Source organism: Pseudopipra pipra, chromosome 3 (genome assembly GCF_036250125.1).
Source record: "Pseudopipra pipra isolate bDixPip1 chromosome 3, bDixPip1.hap1, whole genome shotgun sequence".
Lineage (NCBI taxonomy): Eukaryota > Metazoa > Chordata > Aves > Passeriformes > Pipridae > Pseudopipra > Pseudopipra pipra.
Window position 1 is genome coordinate 79802800 of NC_087551.1, and position 22636 is coordinate 79825435.

The 22636-nt window shown below is 39.0% G+C and overlaps 1 protein-coding gene across 5 annotated transcripts in view; it reads left to right on the forward strand.

Annotated features, from left to right (window-relative positions):
* RNGTT (RNA guanylyltransferase and 5'-phosphatase) overlaps positions 1 to 22636 on the forward strand; it is a 191927-nt gene that overhangs the window by 162762 nt on the left and 6529 nt on the right. For 3 of the 5 annotated variants that reach the window (XM_064649997.1, XM_064649995.1, XM_064649994.1), the window contains 2 exons: positions 11520 to 11643; positions 14468 to 17293. In XM_064649997.1, the coding sequence (XP_064506067.1) occupies positions 11520 to 11643; positions 14468 to 14631 (288 nt within the window). In that variant the 3' untranslated portion in view covers positions 14632 to 17293. Of the gene's footprint in view, positions 1 to 11519; positions 11644 to 14467; positions 17294 to 22636 lie in introns of those variants that run through there. The other 2 variants (XM_064649998.1, XM_064649996.1) reach the window with 2 other exon arrangements.

Consider the following 22636-nt stretch of genomic DNA (forward strand, 5'->3'; position numbering starts at 1 on the left):
TCTGTGTCTTAAGCCTCAAAGCCAGTTAGGCTTTGAAGTTTAAAGGAAACCATTCAAGAAAGGGGAGGGAGTTCAAGCCAGCTCAGTGCTATAAAGGCAGCTGAGATGTGGGTTAAGGCAGTTGACTTTCACTACAGCACTTGCTTTGATCAAAGCTAATTTTTGAAAGTCTGCATTAAGTCAGCAGCCATTAATCTTTTTGTTGTGGTATATTATCAGTAAGAAGAAAAAAGATTATTTTCCTTCTAATTGAAATCTTAGAAGGATGAAAAATCCCTAACATGACTTTTGCAGCTTTTTTCCCAACACATCTTTGCTTTATTATTTTTATGTCATAGCACTGCTGAGATGATTTTTGTTGTTGTTGTTATTGTTGTTTGGGTCATCTTGGCTTTGTGTTTTGTATTATTGCAGTGTTTCATCAAGGCATTTATCAGCTCTGTCATTCAAGTGGTTCTAACAGTTATGTAAAACTTATCCTATTAAAACTAATTAGCTACGAAAATGAGGACTGAGTCAGCAGGATTGTGGAGTCAAACCTTGGCAATCAGGTGTAAGAATGCCCCCTCAAAATGGCAGAGTTTTAAAAATCAATGTGGTTTGTCTTTTGTTGTCATCCTATATTAGAAAAATCAAAGTTCATGCTTTATTATTGTTGTGGGTTAAGCCAGCCAGCAGCCAAGCCCCGCACAGCCACTTGCTCACTCCCCCAGCAGCAGAATCTGTGAGAGAATCAGAACAATAAAAGGTAGAAAACTCGTGGGTTAGGATAAAGGCATTTTAATAGGAAAGGCAAAAGCCACGCACATGAGCAAAGCAAAACAAGGAATTAATTCACTGCTTCCCTTGGGCAGACAGGAATTCAGCCATCTCAAGGAGAGCAGGGCCCATCACATGTTATGGTGACTCAGGAAGGCAAACGCCATCACTCAGAACATACCCCCCCTTCCCCCTTCTTCCCCTGACTTTATATACTGAGCATGATGTCATATGGTCTGGAGATCCCTGTGGTCAGTTGGGGTCACCTGCCCTGGCTGTGTCTGCTCTCAACCTCCCACACACCCACAGCCCTCTTGCCAGTGTAGCAGTACAAAAAGCAGAAAAGGCCTTGGCTCTATGTAAGCCCTGCTGAGCAATAGCAAAAACATCTCTATGTTATGATCATTGTTTTCAGCTCAAACCCAAAACACAGCCCCATAGTAGCCACTGTGAAGAAAATTAGCTCTACTCTAGCCAAAAGTAGCACAATTATATAATGCAAATACAAACCCTGTAAATTTTGTTTAAAAATAAGATGTTATTTTGCCACAAGAGACTTATGTGATTTTAAGATCTGATACTCTTCTAAAAAAACTCTTACACAGAGTGTATAAAAGTTATGATGAGCAAGACTGAGCTCTCCTGTCTGGCTCAACCCTTTGGTTCATAGGAGACTTGATTGATGACAAACCATTCAGTTTAGTGAAGTCATGGGGGGTCATCAGAATTTCTATTTCCTACAAGTCCTGTAAATCTCTTTATGTTCTAGCATAGATTTATGAGTAACTAAGAATTGCCTCTGAAATTTATGAAGAAAAAAATTTGCTATTTTTGGTAAATATGTTATAGACAAAAACTATTTTTGGTAAATTTGCTATTTTTGGTAAATATGTTATAGACAAAAACATGTTAAATACAGGAGATTAAAAGCAAGTTTGCTTAGTTCTGATCTTAGTTTATATGCACATTCTCTCTGTACAATCTTCATGTTTTCAAGTATTAATAGGATTTCTAGATGTTGAAAACATTTATAAATTTATAATCCTTCTCCCTACCCCCATCTTTCCAATAATGCTTCCATAGCATGTTTAATAATTTATGTATCACTTAGATACCAGTATTTGATAAAGTTGGTATGCTAAATTCAGCTTTCAATGTTATTTTCCTTTGTTTGCCCAATACAGAGTAAAATTTTGATTATATCTTTCTTAATGTTGTTATTCAGTAATGTTCTGAGGCAAAGAAATTTGAATCATGGGGGAAGCGGATCTGCTAACAAAACAGTTTGGGCTTTGTTAGGCAGTGAAGTAGACATATGAATATATTACATATGATTATCATAAAATTATGGCCTGGAAATTGAACAATCATGCTGCTGCATTTTAGACAGTACATTTATAATAAGCTGCAATGAAGTAAGCACTTTGAATGGATATAAGAAGAGGCATTACTTGGGATCACAAATGTATGTTCAATTCATGCTTTTGAAGCTCAATTTAACATAGCAAACAAATTTCCTTATAGTGTTGACACAATTGTTCTCAGTAGTGAATTTTGATTTATGTAGAAAAAAACTTTAAGCATATCCAACTGGTTGTTTGGGATCTAAATGGAAGGAAGGAATATGATTCTTAATGGCTGTAATTTGAAAGCTGTATTTTGTTACCAGTAAAAGAGGGTTTAAAAGACTCACTTGCAATTATGTGATACTTTAGGTTCTACTTTAAATTTCTTTTGGTTTATTCTGATATCATTTAGCATCTTAGAAACCCATGGTTTCTAGGAACATTACAGAAGCCAGATAAGAAATTACTAGACTTCGGTTTAGGGTCTGATCCTGATAACACTAGTGCAGGCTAATTGATCTTCTGAAGCTGCTCAAAGGAATGTAACTTACAAGATAAGAGTTCGTAGAGCTGGATCCTACATGAATAGCCGTCAGATACTGTCTGAACTTGTAAAAGTAGTTTTTCCTCCGTTGACACAGGCTTCTGGGAAGCTCCTGATAGCCCAGCCCTGTGGAGTCTCCCTCTAACCCATCCCTGACAGTGTGACAGCAAATGACAGAATCCCTGTAGGGTGTAAGAAGTACAGGTAAAACAAGATTAATTTAGACTCCTACAATAGCAATAACTTGGGTACAGAGAACAGATGAAAAAGTCATATGAGAAAGTACATTGTAAAATCTATGCGTGGTAAGCACAAACATTTGTCAGAAAAGCCATCATTATCGAGCTGAGGTCCAATATCTGAAAGGCAGCAAATGTCAGAAAAACTTTTCATCCTCTTCTGATACAATCATCTAGGGTCTCTTTCATTTATTTTGAGGTATAGAAATAGCGTTGCCAAGGTTTGTAAAATAGTGATAGTATTGCTTTGTCTTTGGAAGGTTTGTTTGGATTTCTACTGATAAATTATTAACGAGATCTCAGCTGCCCTGTGTCAGAAGATTTCTTGGTAGCATGACTGTAAATACCTGAGGGGTAATTAAGATTGGGTTTAGAGAACCTAATGGGGGGGTAAATGCTTTCCCTGTGGTGTGACCACAAACCATCTCTCTTCCCCATTTGCAAACTGAAAATAATAAGCTTTACGAAATTCATAATTTATGGATGAGCTAAGTGGTGTTTTCAAAGTGTATTCTTTAGTAGTGATGTGTAACTCTTGTCTCCTGGATCTTTTGTGTCTCATCATTCAGTGCTCCCTGTTTGGGGCTGGCACCCTTTTGCAAAAGCAGTCTGAGTAAAGTATAAATGAGGGTTAAGACTGGCTTTCACAAGCTTTTCACAAGCAAGCAGGGGTACAGTCCCCAAAATGTATTAGGCTGTGAATAAAATATTTTCTTACATAATCATTTATACATTATGATTTCAGCTTTTTCGATCAGTTTGCACCATATATCCTATCTCTCTCTTCCCCTTAGGCAAATACCCTCGAATTTCAGTACTGACCCCAGGGATTATTAGTGGCACAATTATTTATGATGTGCCAAATCCAAGGAGGCTGTCTTTGGCCTCTGTGGAGTTATCACAGGTGCTTGCAGAGAAGCATTGTTTTTACCTCTACCTGCAAACTCATGAGTTGTAAAGCAGGCGAAGCTCTGTTTGTGCCAAACATGCATCCTCTCTGCAATAAGGTCACACTGACAACTTGCTTTGAGAACTCTGTTGCTGCTCTCTTACTGCCTGGGTGTTTCTGTAGTTCCCCCGCAGGTTTCTTCCTGTTTCATCAGCATGCTCAGGGTCAGAATTACATGAGCTGCTTTTTAAATAAGACTTTATTTAAGAACTCATCACAGCAAAGGTGTACCAACTTCACAACTCAGCGCAGAATTCTTCCGTTTCTCAGTCTTTACAGGAGATGTGCAGAGATCCTTTTTTCTTTAATACAGAGACCTGTGATGATTAGGATGCCAGGGCAAGGGATATCGATCTAGGAGGACAGTCATTTATTACTTTGTTTCATTGAAGTGTTCAAGATGTGTATGGACCCCTAAACCTCTGCTTCCCATTCTTGATGATGATTAAAAGAAAACAGGATTTTTTTAAAGCTTTAAAGTTCCCTCAGGAGTTAGATGATGACAATGTCTAGCAGGCAGGTCAGCTGCTCTTCGAGTAATGTAGATGCCCGAGTTGTAATGCCCAAAAGTGTTCAGAGTTTGTTGGTTTGCTGTGGCAAATGGCTTTACCATTGAGTGAAAGAAGTATAAAAGTATAAAAAAAATATTACCCAGAAGAGTGGTCATTGAGCAAAACATCGGTGCAAACATATGTATGTTTCCACATCATGGTCTAAGCAGTTACCTGCTTTGTTGGAGATACCAGTGTTATGCTGAAACATTAGTTTCTTACAGATAGTTGAAATGGTGTTGCAAGGTCAGGTGTACAGGAGACCTTCCAGGATACATTAAGAAATCTATTTCCAGCTGGCACTGAAAGTCATTAAACTTGCAATATCACTGATAAGAGGAAGGCTTTTTATTTCTGATGTTTCCATCAGTCAGTTGTCAGGAAAACCCCAGGACTCCAACCCATTTTATGTATCAGAAAACAGTATCCATATTTTAAATTACTACATGTAAGAATGAGAGATTCTTTGAGAAAATATTATACATTAAAAAGAAAGACTAAATCATGAACTGAGAGCGCTAGACACTGGAAGTCAAATATAAAAAAAAAATCCACAATTTTAAAAAGCCTCATTCTCATGATTTTGAAACATGATTTTTCTTTTTGGCTTTTCCCTTGAGTTTGCAGTGCTTGGTGTTAGCATTGTGGTTTAATTAGGCATGAACAAAAATGCTAAAATTTTTATATTTCTTAATGTTCCTTTTCAGGAATGACATCTCAAAATTGGAGCATTTCCATTTCCTGTGTACACAAGAAGCAATGTAGTTACACTTAGAAGGCCTCATTAATGTTAAATAACCATATCAACTACATTGTGTTTACCCAAGCTGATAACCATTTGTTGGGTAATATATTACTTAAAAGGAAACACAATCAGTCTGTTTAGTTTAGCAACAAGTCTATGGTTTTGGTAAAATAATCTCTTGAATCATATTAAGAAATAGATGTTAAACTGCATTACAGAATCTGTTTGGGCTTGAACAAAAATGCAAAGCAGAATAATTTATTAGCTTTGTCCAGTCTACAGTATTCATATTTATGGTTCAGTGTACACTAATGATGTAAACAGGCATTTGATAACTATCTCTTATATTTTTATCTTCTTTGAGAAGTTTGACTGTTAAAAACATGTTAAGGGATACTTTATGTGAGTTAGGAAAAAAGTTCTTTAAAGGCATCTGAACAAACTGTCCAATAATTAGGAAGAAGCACTGAATGAACAACTTGGGATCTGTGTTCCGTGCTGCCCTATGCCCTGTAAGTGTTCAGGCCTCTCATAACTGCATGATCTTGCTTTGAATTTGGCTTATCTTTTTATCTTCAGAAGCTGTTTATTTTGTTACTGCTGCTTCTTTATTTTTTCTGTCTCCATCCTATTCCTTCAGAAGTCTTGACCCCTCTTGTTTTCCCTCAAATTCCCATGTAATACTTCTTTTTGTTCCCTGGCTGTTGTGATTGCATCTTCTTGATCTTCAGATGTTGCCCTTACTTTTGAGGAATCGTAGTACCAGTGGGCAGCTTAATTCTCTCTGTTGTCTCAGGCATTCCACATCACTGGAGAAGTTTGGAAATAAAGTCTATAGTACTTTGCAGTTGTGGGCAGTCTCAGCATTGAAGACTAACGCAGAAATCAGGATTTGAGATGTGTTGCTAGAGAGGATTTATTTTCTACTCTGTCATTTGTGGCTGAATGTATCCCAATACCCTCAGGACAAGGAGCTCACAAATGTCATGGTTTTGGATAGTTCTTAGAAAAGCGTGGTTTAATTTTTGCAGGGTGGCCTACTAGGGGAAGTGTTAGACTTCAGTTCTCCTGCAATAGGAGACTGGGAAGCATCCAAAAGGCTTTTCCCTCATAACCACACAGCTGATCATTTTGGAATGTGCTACTTTCACTCGTTTGTTTGCTTTGGCTGTGAGAATGTATCTTAATGGAGAAAATATAGTTATGATATCAGAGAGAGGAAGAATTATTTTCTGGGCCTTATGTAGCAGCTCTAAACTTTTCTCCCCTCCAGGCATCGGAAGTTGTTTTTAAAAACAGAAAACAAACAGTTTGTGTACTTGAGCATATAAAAAAGAAGTGCCTTCATTGCACATGCCAGCTATAAAAAGAAAAGGCAGATTTTTCTTAGAAAATAGAAAACCATGAATGTATCTTGCCTGTGTGTTATAGTTCCCTTTATTTTTTAATTCTGTATTTAGAAATAAAGATCCTTTTAATTTCACAAGATTTCAACTGCTGCCTTCGCTCATTTGTTCTCTCTTGTTCTCACATTTTCTGTGTCTACTATTATGAATCTTCTGGGATCTTAGAAACAGGCTTATGACTAGGGATGTGGAATAAGAATAGAAATAGGTGAATTGAAGAACATTTTTCTTTGTATAAATGTTTGGTAATAGAGGGGAAAGTGCAGCAAAAAGGCATTTAAAGAAAGAAAGCATTTGAAATAGAATGTTTTAAGATTTTGCTTACAAACATCACTTTCTTGATAGAGAATTATTTACTAAGCTAAAATAATTTCAGTTGCTTTGAAAAAACCCTGTGTATGGAAACACAGAGCTTCTTTCAGCCAAGTCTTTGTTTATTTAAAAGTTTATCTCCATTTTTCTTTCTGAAGAACTCGGATATGGGGAAGGTAGATGTGTTTGTAAAGTTTAAACTTGCCCATTGTAGACGTGCTTTCTGAAATACTAACTTAATTACCTTAAAATCTAAATTTTTATTGTCAATACCCCTTATGTAAAGTAGCAGCTCGCCCAGGAATTTCATTTTCCTTTGGGATTAAGGAGAGTGGAATGATGGACCAGGTCTAATGATCAGGTGCACTGTGGAGATACACAGAAAAGTGTCAACAGACTAGTAGCTGGTAGTCAGCAGAGATAATGCAGGCATGTTCAGAGGACTAGAGCTAACTACATTCAATAGAAATGATTTCTTCTCTTTTTCAGCAGGATATATTGTTGGGGTTTTTTTCACATTTTGCTCTAAATTACCATGAAATGTAACTGCATGTTGTTACTCATCTCAAAAAGACTCCATTATTCAGCCAGGCAAGATAATTTGAGATGGGTTAGATATTTTACTTTTTTAATATATTTTGAATTTCTTTCAGAACATAGGGGATGGAAGGAGACTGGAAAATGGGAGATTTCCTAAGCCTTGAGTGTCATCATTTTTAGAAAAAGAAATAAGCTTACCCCACTGAAGTTTTTCCTAGTGAATGGCCCAGATGATGATAACAGTGGGAAGCCTTTCTCAGCAGGGAGCGGAAGATAGCTGTCATCTTCGTGTACTCTGACATTCTTAGGCAATGTCTTGTATTACATCCAGTCTGATTTGATAATGAACTATTGCTGAAATGGGGATGCAGCTCAAGCCCGTTTTTTTCCAATCACATCGTGCAATCTAGCAGTAATGTAGTGAATAAGCTTCCAAGAGGATGCTCATCTGTATTTTTGGAAATTATTTCTGTTGTGCAAATAGGCTGACTCTTGATAATTACATCAAATACAGGCAGGAACAGTGAACGTTGCTATGCTGAGGAACAATTTCCTTCCTTTCGAAAAGAAAATAATGCACAGTTTGGTGTTTGTCCTTGCCCAGACCAATGATACTGTTCTGATGCACACAACCTCTGACGGCACTGCGACCAAGACCTGATCCTCTGGGTTTGTAATTCTGACTGGCTGTCCAAAAATAGGCTACGGAATAAATATTTAATAAAGGCAGGCTCCATGGAGCCCTTAGTGTGTGGGAGTTTCCATCTTGAAATGGCTGAATGCTGGTTCAAGGCATTTTATCAACAGTGTGGCAGAAGCATCGGCACTGTACCAGAACTGAGAATAAGCTTTTTGGCTGAGAACAGCCATCATTCCTAATTCACTTTCTGTGAAGCACTAGCTGGAGAAGTACTTCTTGGGAAGAGAAGTGATGGTGCACTATTCAAATAGTGCTATAGACTGTAATACTTTAGGGGAGAAGAAGGAATGAACTCCATACTGCAAAAGCAGAATCAAGAAGACATTGCCCTAAACAGCTCAGAATGAATTCCCAAAGGGAAGGAATTTCAAGACAGTTAAATTTGATGGCTTTCCTGTCTCACTTTGAAGCTGAAATACCAGAGAGTAGCATGTGCATGACAGGTAGATGTAAGGTGTGAATTATGGATGCAAGGATTGCTATGGACTGGTTCAGTCCTGTGTATAAACAATACCTGTTTAGAAGTCTACTAGGATGCAATAGGGGAGGATGCAATAGGGGAAGAGTGTTTTTAATGCTGCAAAGTGTATTTTGCTCAGAATACTTGTAGTCTTAATCAAGTGCCCAGCAGTTCCTAAAATGTTATTTAATAATACAATAAATACCTTTACAAGACTAAGGTCACTTAACAAAGTATGTGGAAAAGTAGGTGCTGTATTTCTTCCTTTGTAAAGTAATTACTACAACTTGCAATTGTTAAAGACTGTGATCACCAGTTTTCTAAAGGGAAAATTCATTTAAGTCAATGCTTTGGCAGGTGTTCATATTTTGTGGAAAGATCTATCTTCCAGCTTGCTAATGAATGGCCAAGCAAGTCTCTCGATAGTTAATAATATTGCTTAATTGCCACAGTCAGATAAAGCTGCCATCTAATTTATTGCTATTCTGAGCATCTGAACATTAGAAGAATGATAAACCATGAGAAAGCCTTATGAGGTGGGTGGTTAGTGGAAGTCATTGCCTGCAGTTTTATACATTTCTTTCTCTAGCAGATCATCTTTCTAACATTTCCCCCCTTTGGCTGAGAAATAGACATGTGGTCATGTCCCCCCCTGCTGCCCCCACTTCCAGTAAGCAGCTGTTTTCAAAATAATATTGTGGCAGTAAATCTGCATTATATGAGAAACTCTGTTTTAAACATGCTTCAAAATGGCTTTTTGTAGTCTCTTTGCTGGCTCGTACTTTCTTCTTCCCAAGACCCCCCACGGTAGTGTTATCTCAGAAATGTCCTGAGAAGATATCAAGAAGTCTTCCCATTGGACTCTTTTAAACCCTTCCTATTGGTTGTTAACCCCTTCCTGCGACCTGTAATTGGTTACCCTGTGAATCCTCCTAACCCTATAAATGTAACCCCCCCAACAATAAACTCACTTTTGCCTCCTCTCCACGCCGGTGTGCTGTCTCTGTGGCTGCCATGGGACCATGTGGGTGGGGAGAGGGGAGAGCACCTCTCCCCTCCAAACTCAGGACCTGAAGAAACACCTGGTGCTGGAGTTCCCCCTCCCTATCCACCTCAGCCGTCGGAAATGGTTCCTCAGATGGAAATGGAACTAGAACTGGTGCGCCCCACACCATGTGGGGAAAGAGATCCAGATAATATGTCTTCCCAAGGCACTGCATAGCCAAGAGTTTCTTCCTGGGTTTATGTTTCCATAGTGTGCTAGAAAAGGATGTTGTGTTTTCTTGCATACACCTAATGGAACATAAATGAATCCACAAATGTGTGTCAGTCAAACCTCTGGACTGTATATAGCTTTTCAGCACGGATGGAAGAAGTGCAGTGCTGTGCAGAGTATGCTGCAAAGAGAAAGATTGCTGATCTTGGCAATCGGCTCATTTCATCCAAGTGATCATCAACAAAAGACACAAACTTCACTTAAGGAGTAAATGACTTCAGAAAAAAAAGCTCTTTGCAGGTGACAGAATGGATGAAGGAATAGTGTGTGACATGAAAACCTGAATCAAACTCTGTCAGTCCTGCAGTGGGACAGAACTCGGTTGTAAGCCAGTTTAACAAAATTTTCTTATAGTGCCATGTTCACTTGACAAGTAAAATCCCAGTGCTTCCTGTCCAGGAGTGAACACAAGTATTCAGGGTAAATACCAAGAAGAATGTTAGGTTTCTCCTTATCAAATTAAGGATAAATCTTGTATATATGTATAGTACATACATAGTACTATGCCATATAGGAGGACTTTGTCCATGCTCAGGACTATTTCATTAATTACTTGGTTTTGTCTGGGAATTAATGGAAAAGAGATTCGTGGGGTTTTCCACTGTATGTGCTATTAAGCTGTCTGGAGACAGTTATGGCCTTTTTCAAATCTGCATCCCTCTGACAGTAGTAAATTCCCGTGTCACCGCTCAGGAGCAAGTAGACAACAGAGGTGAAAAATTATGCTAATGAATTGCAATAACCTGTCCCTTATTATGAGAGTGCTTATGCATAAGATCCTGAATCCAAAGTGTTATATGTATTACTTTGTACAGCTTTTCATTGGTAAACTGTAGCAACTAAACACAGCTAGCAGTTAAATACAGCTTTGTACTGCTGAAGAGGCCCTTTGGAACAAAGTGAAGTATATGGGTAAAATTGTTAAAGCGTTAGATAGGGTTCTCAGGTTACCATGGTTACTTGAAAAATTTGCATTGTATCATAGATTATGATGCATAGGATGAAGTAGCCAAAACAACTAGGAAGTCCAATGCATATAAACTACATTTCCAAACCACACAGCATTGACAAATAGAAAGACAGATAGCTCAGAATATTGGCTGCTGACAAATCTATGAATCAATGAAGAGAGGCCTGAAGGGGATTTAGAATATATGTCATTTGAAATCCTGCATTATTTTGGAGTTACAATCTTAATTTTTAAAGACAAATGAAAGAAAAAAAAAGAAAGAAAAGAAAAAACCTCAGTAATGATTTTCCCTAAGCTCTTTCTGGTGTTGAAATCTGACATTTGGCTGTGAGACCTTCAACAAAGAAGGTTGATGAAACATGGATAATACATTTCGTGCACTTAGGCTGGCAGTATCACTTATACTGGAAGCAGTTTATTCCCATGGAAACCTATTTGCATTTGGGCCAGAAGTGACTTTTTCCCCCTCTATTAGCACTGCTGATGTTTTAGCATAATATAATTGCTTTATATTGACAGCAGATTCAAAAAGTATTTTTAAAATGTTGAGTAGCTGAGCATATGTATAATGGAGATGCAGTCTATGCAGTTTTTCTGTGCAGGATGGAGGCATGCTGCTGAAAAATGCAAGGCAGCTTTTGATCTTCTATTATTTATCCCTAGGAGAAAGAAAAAAAAATAGTTAAGATCTGTTTATCCCAAACAAATTTTTTTTTATACAGGTGACAAAAGAACTGAAACAGTATGACAATAAAATTATAGAGTGCAAGTTTGAGAACAACAGCTGGGTCTTCATGCGACAGAGGATAGACAAAAGCTTTCCAAATGCCTACAGCACTGCCATGGGTGAGTAGAATAATTTGCTTTAAAATTTTCTCAGGCTGAAATTTTAAAGTTTTAACCCCATTCTGGTTTAAGGAGGAAAGGCACTCTGTGTTCTCATTTCTAGTTTGAGTCCTGGCTTCCCAAAGTTATTATAGTAATGCCTCATTTTGCAAATGCTATGTCAGCATTAGCTTTTATATAGCACAAATCCTTTAGCTGCAGGGTTATTTGGGGAAGTCAATTAAACCAATACTCTGATTCAGTATTTAACAGATAACGCAGAAGCAAGTGCCTAAGTCTTAGTGCCGACCCTTGGTAGAACTGCAAACACTTGAATAAAGACAACTTTAAATGGCAGACCATACCTTTTAAGTCAGAGCCAAGGAATTTGTATTTACAATAGCATTGCAACAGCAGTTAACTAGCTAACTAGTTAAGTTAGCTAGTTGCTGGGATGTAGTGCAAACTGGCACACTGTGAGTGGCATTTGTTGAACAAAAAATCCACTAGAATTCCACCTCTATTTAAAATGCTAAAACCATTATTTGGAGGATGGGCTAGAAAATTAATAGGAGAAAAATGTCATCTTAGGTTTCAACAATAGTTGTAAAACAATGAAGAAGGAAAACAAATGAAAAGTGGGGTTAAATCCCTGCAGAATTGTGAGACTTTTATGTTCATCTACCAAAAAATATTTTCCCAAATACTGTAAATTGAATGATATTTACTTTCAGGTGAAGTGTAAGAGTTTGAGAAGTGTGTGCAAGGCTGAATAACAATAGTCATGCTGATGCTTAAATTTGTTTAGTTTCAAAATGAAATTTAATCACTTTTAAGACCATGCTAATTACTAGGGCATGCATAGATGATGTAGGATTTTCTCTGAACCCTTCTACTTGTATTTCTGCCTGAGCAGTGAGTAGATTTTCTTGAATAAACACAATGTGGTCATTTTGCCAGGAGATAAGAAATCTGTTGGCACTTTAGTGGACTTGCACAATGTAGCTGAAATGCTTGCTGAGTAGTCTTGTTGTAAAGGAGGAATGGGCCACAAAAAAGTACAACATCTCTTTGTGACCATGACCTAAATTTCTCTTCTCTGTTTCACCTTAGTGTTTTAATAGTTTGTTTTCCCTGGAGTGTTCTCTTCTTTGATGAGTAGCATATTCTTCTTTCCTTCATTCTTAAGAGCATATGTATCTGCCCCTTTTCTGTCTCATTTTCTCCATTTGCAGAGCAGTTATGTTATTCCTGACTTTTTTCTGCCAAAATATAATGAACTTCCTAAAAATTAAAATTAAAAGAAAATGAAATGCTACAGGAAGAACTTTTTTGTGAGAAATATTTCAGTTTTTCCATAGGAATTTTCAAAACAGAGAGTTCTCTTTTGGCTTTAAATTTTCACTTTTGACCATTTATCAAAATTTCCAGAAGTTGTACTTTCTTATTTGAGACTTCCATTGTCCCCTTCTCTAGATCCTATCTCACCCATTTGCTTTTTCTTGATGAAAAATACTATTTATTTTTCCCTATGGTTGAAATAGCAACAAAATAAGGATCTGTCTGTGTCTTGCTTTTGGACTTCGATACTTTCAAATTAAAAAGAGAAGGACTTTTTGAGTGATTAAACTAGGGCAGCCCTTAAAAGTTGATATAGATCTATACCAGCTGCCTTGTGGCACAAATTCTGTTCCTAAACTACTGGTAATCATAATGTTTTCCAAATGCTAAAGTCAAATACAATGCAACTCTTAAAGCGCCTTTTCACCAAAAATAATGAGATAATTATAAATAATGTTAGGAAAGTGTTTTATTAATCATAAAGTAATCCTTTGAATGATTCTGGAATTCTGCAGGAAAGAGAGGAATGCTTTTGAGTCATTGTTATTTGTAACAATGCTATATTGTAAGTACATTTTAAGGAGTCTTAATGTTATTTGGTACTCTAGGATGTCAGTAGATTGTTTTGCATGGAAATTGCATCTGTCCTTACATGCTATCAACTATCCTCTAATCATTTTGTGCTTTCTTCCAAAATAGTTTTAGGAATTTTTTTCTCCTTATTTTTATCCTCTCCTTATCTCGGGAGGATTAATTAGGGGAATATAAAGTTACATAGGAAAAGTATTAAAAATTTGTTTTAAGTGAAGCAAGCCTTTTTATTTGTTCCATAAAGTCCAATGGGCCATTACTTAGGAACTGTGACCTGGGCAGTCACGTTCAGTACTCCAGGGGTGCTTGTACATGTGTGCCTTGGCCACCGCACCGCACCGTGGCCACTTCTCCATCATATGGTCTGGTGTGCTAGACATGCTGCTTGCTTGGTGTCAAGTTTTTCTGTCCCATGAAGGTATATAGGTTAAAAAAAAAGGACTGTGCATTGCAGGTTTGTGGTATTTGTAGGATTTACTGGTGACAAAAAATAAGTTACCATAATTCAGAGGTCTTTGATAGTAGGCCTATCTTGTTTCTAGCTACTTGGATTTGATGCATATTTTAAAGCCATGTCTCACAAGGCCTTTGTTGCGGTTGCTTGCCTCAGTAGGAGGTCAGTTCTTGGTGGTTTTATAGTTGCTCCATGAAGCCTTACACACACAACAGGCCTTTTGCTAGTTTTAGAAAGAGAGATTCCCATGAGCATAAGACCCATGACACTGCTTTGCTCTCTGGGGGACAAAGCAGAGATTCGTGACTCCTGACACAACCATCTTGTGAAAGTGTGTGTTTAAGGCTGAATACTCGAGCTAGAATATGTTATTTATTTTGCAAAGAGAGGATAAAATTACTGAAGTGCCAACTACAACAAATTGGTTTAGTAACTTGAGAATGTGCTCTTTGTTCCCAGCTGTATGCAACAGCATCCAGAATCCAGTCACGAAGGAGATGCTGTTTGAGTTCATTGACAGATGTGCAGCAGCTTCTCAAGGACAGACACGAAAACACCACCTTGATCCTGACACTGAACTTATGCCACCCCCACCACCCAAAAGGCCACGTACTATAACATAAGGCCATGGTCTCAGTGGATAGTGTGTTTACAGTTCTGCAGAAGGTGATATGCAAGTGTGAAGGCTGGAAAAAAAGAAATCTGAATTGCTGTAAATAATTGTGTGCGTTTTTTGAGTTTGGTTTTTGTTTTGTTTTGTTTTTCCAAATTCCACATACAAATGGACATTGTTTTGTAACTGCTAAATTCAACTGTACTTTATGGTATTTGAAGAATAAATTTCCAAAGGTTTAGACAAGAACCAAGTACAATGAAGTCAGTGGAAAGCTGCCTTGTTTATATATGGATCTCTTTTCACCTTTAATTTATAATGTCAACAACCTGGAACTGAGGAAACATTGGGATGCTGTACTTTTTAGAAGCTGTATTTAAAAAAAGCAGAAGTGTTTTTTTACTATTGTTGTTCAACTGGTTGTGATTTGTCACCCATAGTATAACTGATCATAGTTTCCCTCCATTTCTGAGACTTGTGTTTAACAGCAAACAGCAATGTTGTTTGTGCTCTCTGTTGATTGAAAACTAAGCCGCCTTAGATCACTCTAATTTCAAAATTAGCTGGGTTTTCGTTGTTGAAATATTAAGAGGTGAATCCTTCTTGTAAATAGCATCCTTTGAAAGGGAATGTGGTGGGTGTTTGCTTTTTCCCCATGTTTGAACCTAACGCCAAATGTATAGTGGGCTGATTTTAGCTTTGCCTTTTTAAGTTTATCTGTAGATGAGAAATATACCAAATCCTTAGTATTAAGGTCTCTGTTAAAGAGACTTTTTAGTACAGGGCTTAGTTCTCCACAGTGATACTATTGTAAATACTCCTAAAAAGTACACATCACTGTGATATGCAAGAATAATAAGCAGTGCTAATAATGATGTCTTGCATCCAGGCACAAAATGGCAGAAGAAACACCAGGCAACTCCTTTGTAAAAGAGAAGGTAGTTTCAGTGGAAGAGAGCCACACTAAAACAGAGAGTCTCCTGGTTTAGGTAATTGCAGGACAAAAATAAGTCATTTGGGGGTGGTGGATGAGTGTCCCAGGGAACAGGACACTAATTTTCAAATGTGTGGTTGGCTGTCCTGTGGTACTGTGCTCATCCTCTGGCTGACTTTCTTTCTTATCAAATGAAGAAGCGCATGAATGCCTTGATGGCTTTTGTTGCAGCGCAGTGGCAGATGTTCATAATATGAATTTTGAGAAGCTGCCGTCTGGTTGTCTACAGGAGGAGTTGTTCTTTTCTGGGATTAATTGGAAACCAAATGCAGATTTTAAAGTTTACTGTACATTTATCAAGCAGGGATTGAATTGGCTCTTTGTATCATTTTCTTAGTGTGTGAGTCACCCATCCATCCATTCAGCAGTCTAATTAGTGAAGGTCATTGATTTGTTATAACTAAAATGCATTTCTGCTCAAATAAGCTTTCATGTTTGTAAGCAAAGTTTACTCCTGCATTTTTTTTTCTGTATGGAAACTTTACGACTATGCTTTGTGATGGCTTCCCTAGTTGTTTCAACCTGTTGTATAAATGCACACGGCATCATTTTGATGGCGTTCCTGGCTTCCCTTTCTGGGATATTCCATATGTGTTTTAGAGAACTGAAGGAGTTATATAAGTTACTTTTTATACTATGATAAAACTGGAGGGGAAAATAATGTGTTCATCGAAGTTCTTTTTTTCAACTGTACATAGTTTCTGCACATTATCTATAGAAAAATATTAAATCACCTATGCAAGGTTGCAAAATGATCTCTTAAAAAAAGAGCCTTATTAATTTGATGTGAAAACCTATGCATCCTCTGTGCATCTTGCATTGAAACACACAGTCAGTTATTTCTTTACTCAGTATAAATAATTTCCCACAAATTATACTTGTCATTCAGATTGTCATAACATACACTTTGTCACTGATCTTCATGGCTTATGGCAATTGCAATGTGTATGATGATTCTAGCCTTCTCTGTGAGGTTAGGACATTTCATTTTTGTAGGGATGTGCCTGGGTTATTTCTGTCTTTCTCCTTCCCAGCCCTTGCATCTTGTATTTCAACAAGACCTGGCTTCTGGTTTATCTTTTTTTTCCAGAGCTGCAGCACTGCAAGCTGTCTTCCATGTGCATTCCACCAAGTCCATGAATGTGTTGTGGCCCTTGTATTTTGAAAGTGTCTTTTTTTATACTCTCAGCTTGAAATGGATATTTTGGAAGAGTAATGACTCTGAGAAGGTTTAGAGCCCCATATGCACGTTTGATAGTCAAACTTTTCTTGCACTGTGACCTGTAGCTTTTTAGAGAGGTCAATTGCCTTTGCTTTTCTGGAAGAGGAAGCTCCTGAGGAAGGGTTGAATGAAGAACCTGGTGAAAACAAATAGACTTTCACTTGGACCAGGTGGGTTTAATGCTGTGAGAAACACAAACTTCCTTTCTCTGTTACTAGATATTCAAGAGATTGAAGCTAAAAAAGCAAAGAAGAATCTGTGCCAGGAAAATAACGATGACAAAAAAAAACCCCTAACTTGTCTATTCTTTGGTGTACAGCATGAATTCATCCACTGTTTTGTCATTTGCTAAATATATAATTAAAATTTGGATTCAGTGGAGTTTCCAAAAAATATAAGTACATTCCTCTACAAACCATGTATTAAGTATTTTAATAAAGTCAATGGTTTAAAATACTTTTCCTAAAGATGTGTTTGCTTTTGATGCCTGCGCTTTCCTGGTACCAGTGCAAGCCCCAGGATACCACAGTGTTATTGCTATTGCTGTTCTGTCCTCCAGGAAAATGAACCACACTTTTCAGAGGTCAGTGGCTTTTCTCTCAGGTAGGAGCCCCCCTCCGGTGGTGGCCATGATCCATTATGCCATTTTTAAGTACAATTTGCTCTTCCTGCAACTAGAACCAGAAAGAAACCAAATGGTGCCTGAAGTAACTGTTTTATCACAGGCTAATGTTATGTAGCTTATCCATTCAGTGTTAAATGCAGCTGCATGAAAAAGTTGTGCAAGAGGTCTGCACAAGTCTTCCCCGATGATTTATCATTCAGCATGACCCTAGAGCTGGTAGCCCACCTACCTGGACCAACTCCTGGATTCGAGTTGTAATAAGGCAGTTTCCTTTTTCAGGTTGTAACTGTCTAGCTGGCATTTTTCAGGAACTAAAAAAGCCCATCTTGATTTTTGAAATTTCCATCTAAGATCCCACCTCCACTCCTGGTATGTTCTTGTTACGTGTGCAATTCTTGTGGTGCTTGTCTCAACCATCTCTGACTTTGCAGTGTTTGAGTGCAAACGCAAACCGGATCTGGCATTTGAGCATGCCAGGAGAGGTATGGCAACTTCTCTAACCCCTCCTCAGTGCTCTTCTCTGTATGCTTTAAGGAAGGAGGTTGATGCGCCCGGGCCAGTGCGTCACATTGTGTAGTTTGTGTTGGCTTGCATGTTCTCTGGAGCAGTCCTTCAGAATTCCCACTTTTCTGCATGGCACTTCCCTGGTTCTGTGCCTAAGAGGTGTGACTTTATATTCTCATGATATGTACAGCTTAATTGTCTCTTATGACCTCAGAGTATTCACAAAGGTGATGGCACAGCAAGCTGATTTCCTAGGATTCATCTATAGAATGAGAGCCGAAGCCAGGTTTGTTTCTCTTGCATGTCTCCTGCAGATTTCTGTCTGTCCCACAGTACTTCCCCTCAATTCTTTTTCAATGAATATGATGTATCATTTTATGTTACTCCCCTGTGCTATTAGGATTTTGTTGTCAAAGTGTTAAATATTTTTATTTAGGGTAAATTTCATAGCATCCAAATTCTTGCAGTAGTCAGTTAAATTTATAAGGTCATTAAAAATATCCAATTAGTTGGTCAAGAGCTACTTATTTTCCATTTATTATATTACTTTCCTTTGGACCTCTAATCAAATCCTAAATCCAAGCAATTCTGTTAGCTTGAGTGGGAGTAACATTTGGCTGAAATGCCTTAAAAGTAGCCAGACTGCTTTCCTCCTACACTACAGTGCAAGGTTTGATCTCACCTTGCCTGGGAGCTGCTGCACCTTCGAAGGCTCACAAACCCTGCAGGGGTTAGATTTCACCTGTATCCCTTTGTTTTCAGTGTCAAATTTCTACCCTCTGCTTACAGCATAGTTCTTCAAGCTTGTGTTGCTCCATTACACCTACCTATCTGCTTTTCCAATTGTCCCACCATCAGATGTGAGACTAAGAAAAACCTGTTCCCTGTGGCTGACCCTCCCTTCATGTTCTTTGAGGGCAGTCACTCCAAGACTGTATGCTCATCCCTGTATGACACCAGCCTTGAGAATTGATGGGTAGGGCAGTACTGTCCCTGTAAGTCATGCTTGCACAGGGAAATCAAAGCAGCATCTGCCAGCTGTGACAGTATTCGCCATATGAGCAAGGAGCCTTTTTTTCCCTTCCCTCCCTCATGACCGTCTCCCTATTTCCATGTACAAACAAAGGCAAGACATACTCTTTGCACTGACATCTGGATAAATTAGTTAATGTTTGCGGTGGGAGTATAGGTTAGTGCTCTTTCTGCTTCCCTGGTGAGAGTCTGCTGAGCTTTTGCAGAGATCTGTAGGACTGAGGCTGGAGGTTGATTGAGATATTTACAAAACAGTTTTCCCTCAGTCGGGGCTCCTTTTAATCTGGTTTATTTCAATCCACAGTCAGCAGTAGAGGTGGGGGTACATGAGCACAAACCTTTCAGTGATGTTGGTGCATCCAGGAGTGTGAAAATGTGGAAGACAGTTAGTGAACTTGATGAGGGAACAGTAATAATAGTTTTTTTGGTGTTGTAAAGAAACCTAAAGTAAAATCTAAGTGCAGCCTGTTTCCACTTCTATTAGAAAGCACTGGATGTAAAAATAATAGATATTTTTTAATAAAATCAAATTATAGTCAAATTGACTCCCATGATGGAAATTTATTTAATCAGAAGTACTGTTCATCTCCCCTTTCTCCCTCTTCCTCCTCCATCCTCAGTATCTGTGTGTCTCTTTGACTAGCAGAAAGCACACAAATTGGGTTCAGGAGCATTCATCTATGATACTTTGGGAAAATTAAATTTTTATTAACTCTTCTACTCAGAACTTCCTCTAATGTGGGAAGGCAATAAGATTATATTAAATAGGTCTGTATAAATGCCAAGTATGTAACACTGAAAGAACAGTATTTTGTTAGTATCACAACATACTTCAAAGAGTTTCTGAACTAATATGATCATCAATGGATGGGAAACTTCAAATAGTAAAAAATTCCATTTGAAAAGGTAAGATGATTCAACAGAAGAAGATTGGAAAAAGAGTATAGACTGAGCTGTGGGTTTGGGAGGGGATGCTGAGTGTTTCTGTGGCCAGCAAATCAGCAGTGCAAGGAGATACAGTGGGAGCGACTGGAGACCAGGCAGCAATGCAGAGGACACCATGCAGATGCTACAAGTTCGGTCTTGTGGAGGAAAAGGCATGAAAGGCAGCCAGGACTGGTGGTAGGTGGTGTACCAAAGAGGAACAGAAGAGGTAGGATAATGGTGAGGTGGTGCTGGGAACAGGGAACTCCAGTGGAAAGATGAGAGGGGTGCGGACATTAGTGATGCTGAGAAATGCGGCTTTTTACACAAGAAAAGAAGATGGTGACTGGAGGAGGCAGAACAAGTGAAGGCAGCAAGGGCTGTTGTGAGGGATGAGGACCTACCCTTCAGCCAGGAGACTCAGATACACTACTGCCTCTCAAGAGGGCCAAGAATCAAGAGCCAAAGTGTACAGGCTGAAGTCCCAGAAAAGCAGAGTAACAGATGAGCCATTTTTCTTTTCTTAAAAGTTACACTGTTCCTGAGCTCCAAAAGCTTGGGGGTAGAATTATGTACTCAGGCATATGCATGCTCCCAGATCACTGGGAATAGTGGATATGGGAGACACATCCCTGTATCACAGCACAGGGGCATGGGGACACTTTTGAACCGTTTTTAGGTAAATCAATGCTATATAAACGCATGTGCAGTGCCGGTTACAGATTTTAGTATTGCAGCAGCTGGGTATGTCCTTGGCCTGCATGGTGAAGGCATGAGTTGGGGCATGTGGAGCCAGGGCATTACACACCCCACTTTCCTCTTATCTCATATCCTGCCAATAGAAATATGTGTGTTTTACTTGTGTACGTATTAATTGAGGCTAAAGGACTGAGTAGACTCCAGGACTGGAGAGGTAAGAGAATAAATACCAGGCAGTTGCCTCTGCTAAACACTGTTCTGGTGAGCTCCAGAGTAAGAAGCTTCACAAACAGGCCATAACCATACCTATGCAGTAGTTCTGATCAAGTGGACCATGAGGGAAGCAAGTCTGCTGAGAGCCCTGGCATTACAGGGACGAGGGGGGAGATACAGAGTGACACACCAGGAGGGCAAAACCAGAAACATGTCGCTCTCCAGGGTAAACAAAAACTCTGACTTATAATGAAGTAAGATAAGAATAGAAAAACAATCTTAGTTTGAATTCCCCCTGTCAGTTTGCTTGGCAGTTGATGCTGTTTCATTGTACTTATAATCTCTTTTGGTTCAGTTTATAGACTATTGTATGCAACATCTTTTTAATGAAGAATTCTGGTTTGACAGCATGGAGGTTTGAGACTCATAAAATAACTGCTTGGAAAGCATTAAGGAGCAAAACAAGTCTCTTTCCTCTATCAGGCAGTGAAAAGCATCTCTGAAAGGTTTTCTGATCTTTAAAGCAGTGGGCTCCTGGAATAGTTTACTTTCTCCTGCTATGGTAGTTTGTTCTTTTAAAAGAAAAGATTTAGTATGTTACTCTTTGGCTGAGAAATCAATTGTATGAAATCAATGATAATTTTGCTGCCAGGTAATACTTACCCGTGTGAGTCAGTGACCTGCTGGTATTCTGCAAAAATAATCTACAGCAGATAAATGCTGAAGTTTGAAGCAGTTGTGGTTGGCTTTGTGCTTTTCACCATTTGCTGCTTACATCAAAGCTGTTTTATCCCTGAAACTAAGACTAGCAGCTGGCCATTTGCTTCCTCTTATGAACGTCAAGCAGTAAAACACAACCTCCTTTGGTTCTGGTGTCACAGCCAAGTAATTTTTCAAGAGTGCACATAGCTAAATGAGGATAGTGATTTCCTGTTGCTGAGCCTGGTGCACCCATTAGAAGTGGTGCTGGACTCTCCCTCTGCATGGGACAAGCTGCCTGGTGCAGTCTCCAAGGCACAGTGAGAGCAGTGTGTTAGGGAAAAGGCTGGCATTGCACTCTTCTTCTCAAATCTCCAAAATTAGCCTTTTGACATATGCAGCCCAATCCAGCCCAATATCCAGCCCATATCCAGCCCAATCCCCTCCAGCATTAGGAACAGTAAAAGTACAAAATGGCTTGAAACTGTTATTGACACTCCCTTCCTGTGGCTTATCTTGTACTGCTGGCTCTGCAGGGAAGGTCTTGTTCTGTGCTCCCTACATCCCTGTCCCCATCAGGTAGGATGGAGAAGGCATGCACTGCTACTCCTGCAGCACTGTAGCTGCACGTGGGCATGCTCACCACCTCTCTTTTCAAAGGGGCTTCTAGTTTAACTACGGAATTGTGCTGGGGATGGTAATGAACTTGGAGCAGTGCAAGGACTAGAGAGCCTGGATATGGCCTTTCCCCCTAAGTATTGCCCTCTCCCTAAGCGCAGCTGTTTCCAGCATGACCTTACAAGAGTGTTGTCCCATGGAGGTGAGCTGAGACATTTGGATACTGCCAGGCATGTGTGTGTTTCCCCACTGCACAGCTTTTGACTGCACAGCTTGGTAATGCTCTTCAGTCCCCCGGACCAGGGCTCAAGACTTTACAGAAGAAAGACACAGGTGTCTGAAAGGGGTGCTTTAGTCTGATGGGGTGGTAAAATACCCATTTCCCTTTCCCCAGAGAACACCACTTTATCAGCAGGGAAGGCAAGTTGGTCCCAGGGCAGCAAGGGAGGCCATTTAGCTCTAGTGAGAGGTGAGGTGCGTGACTG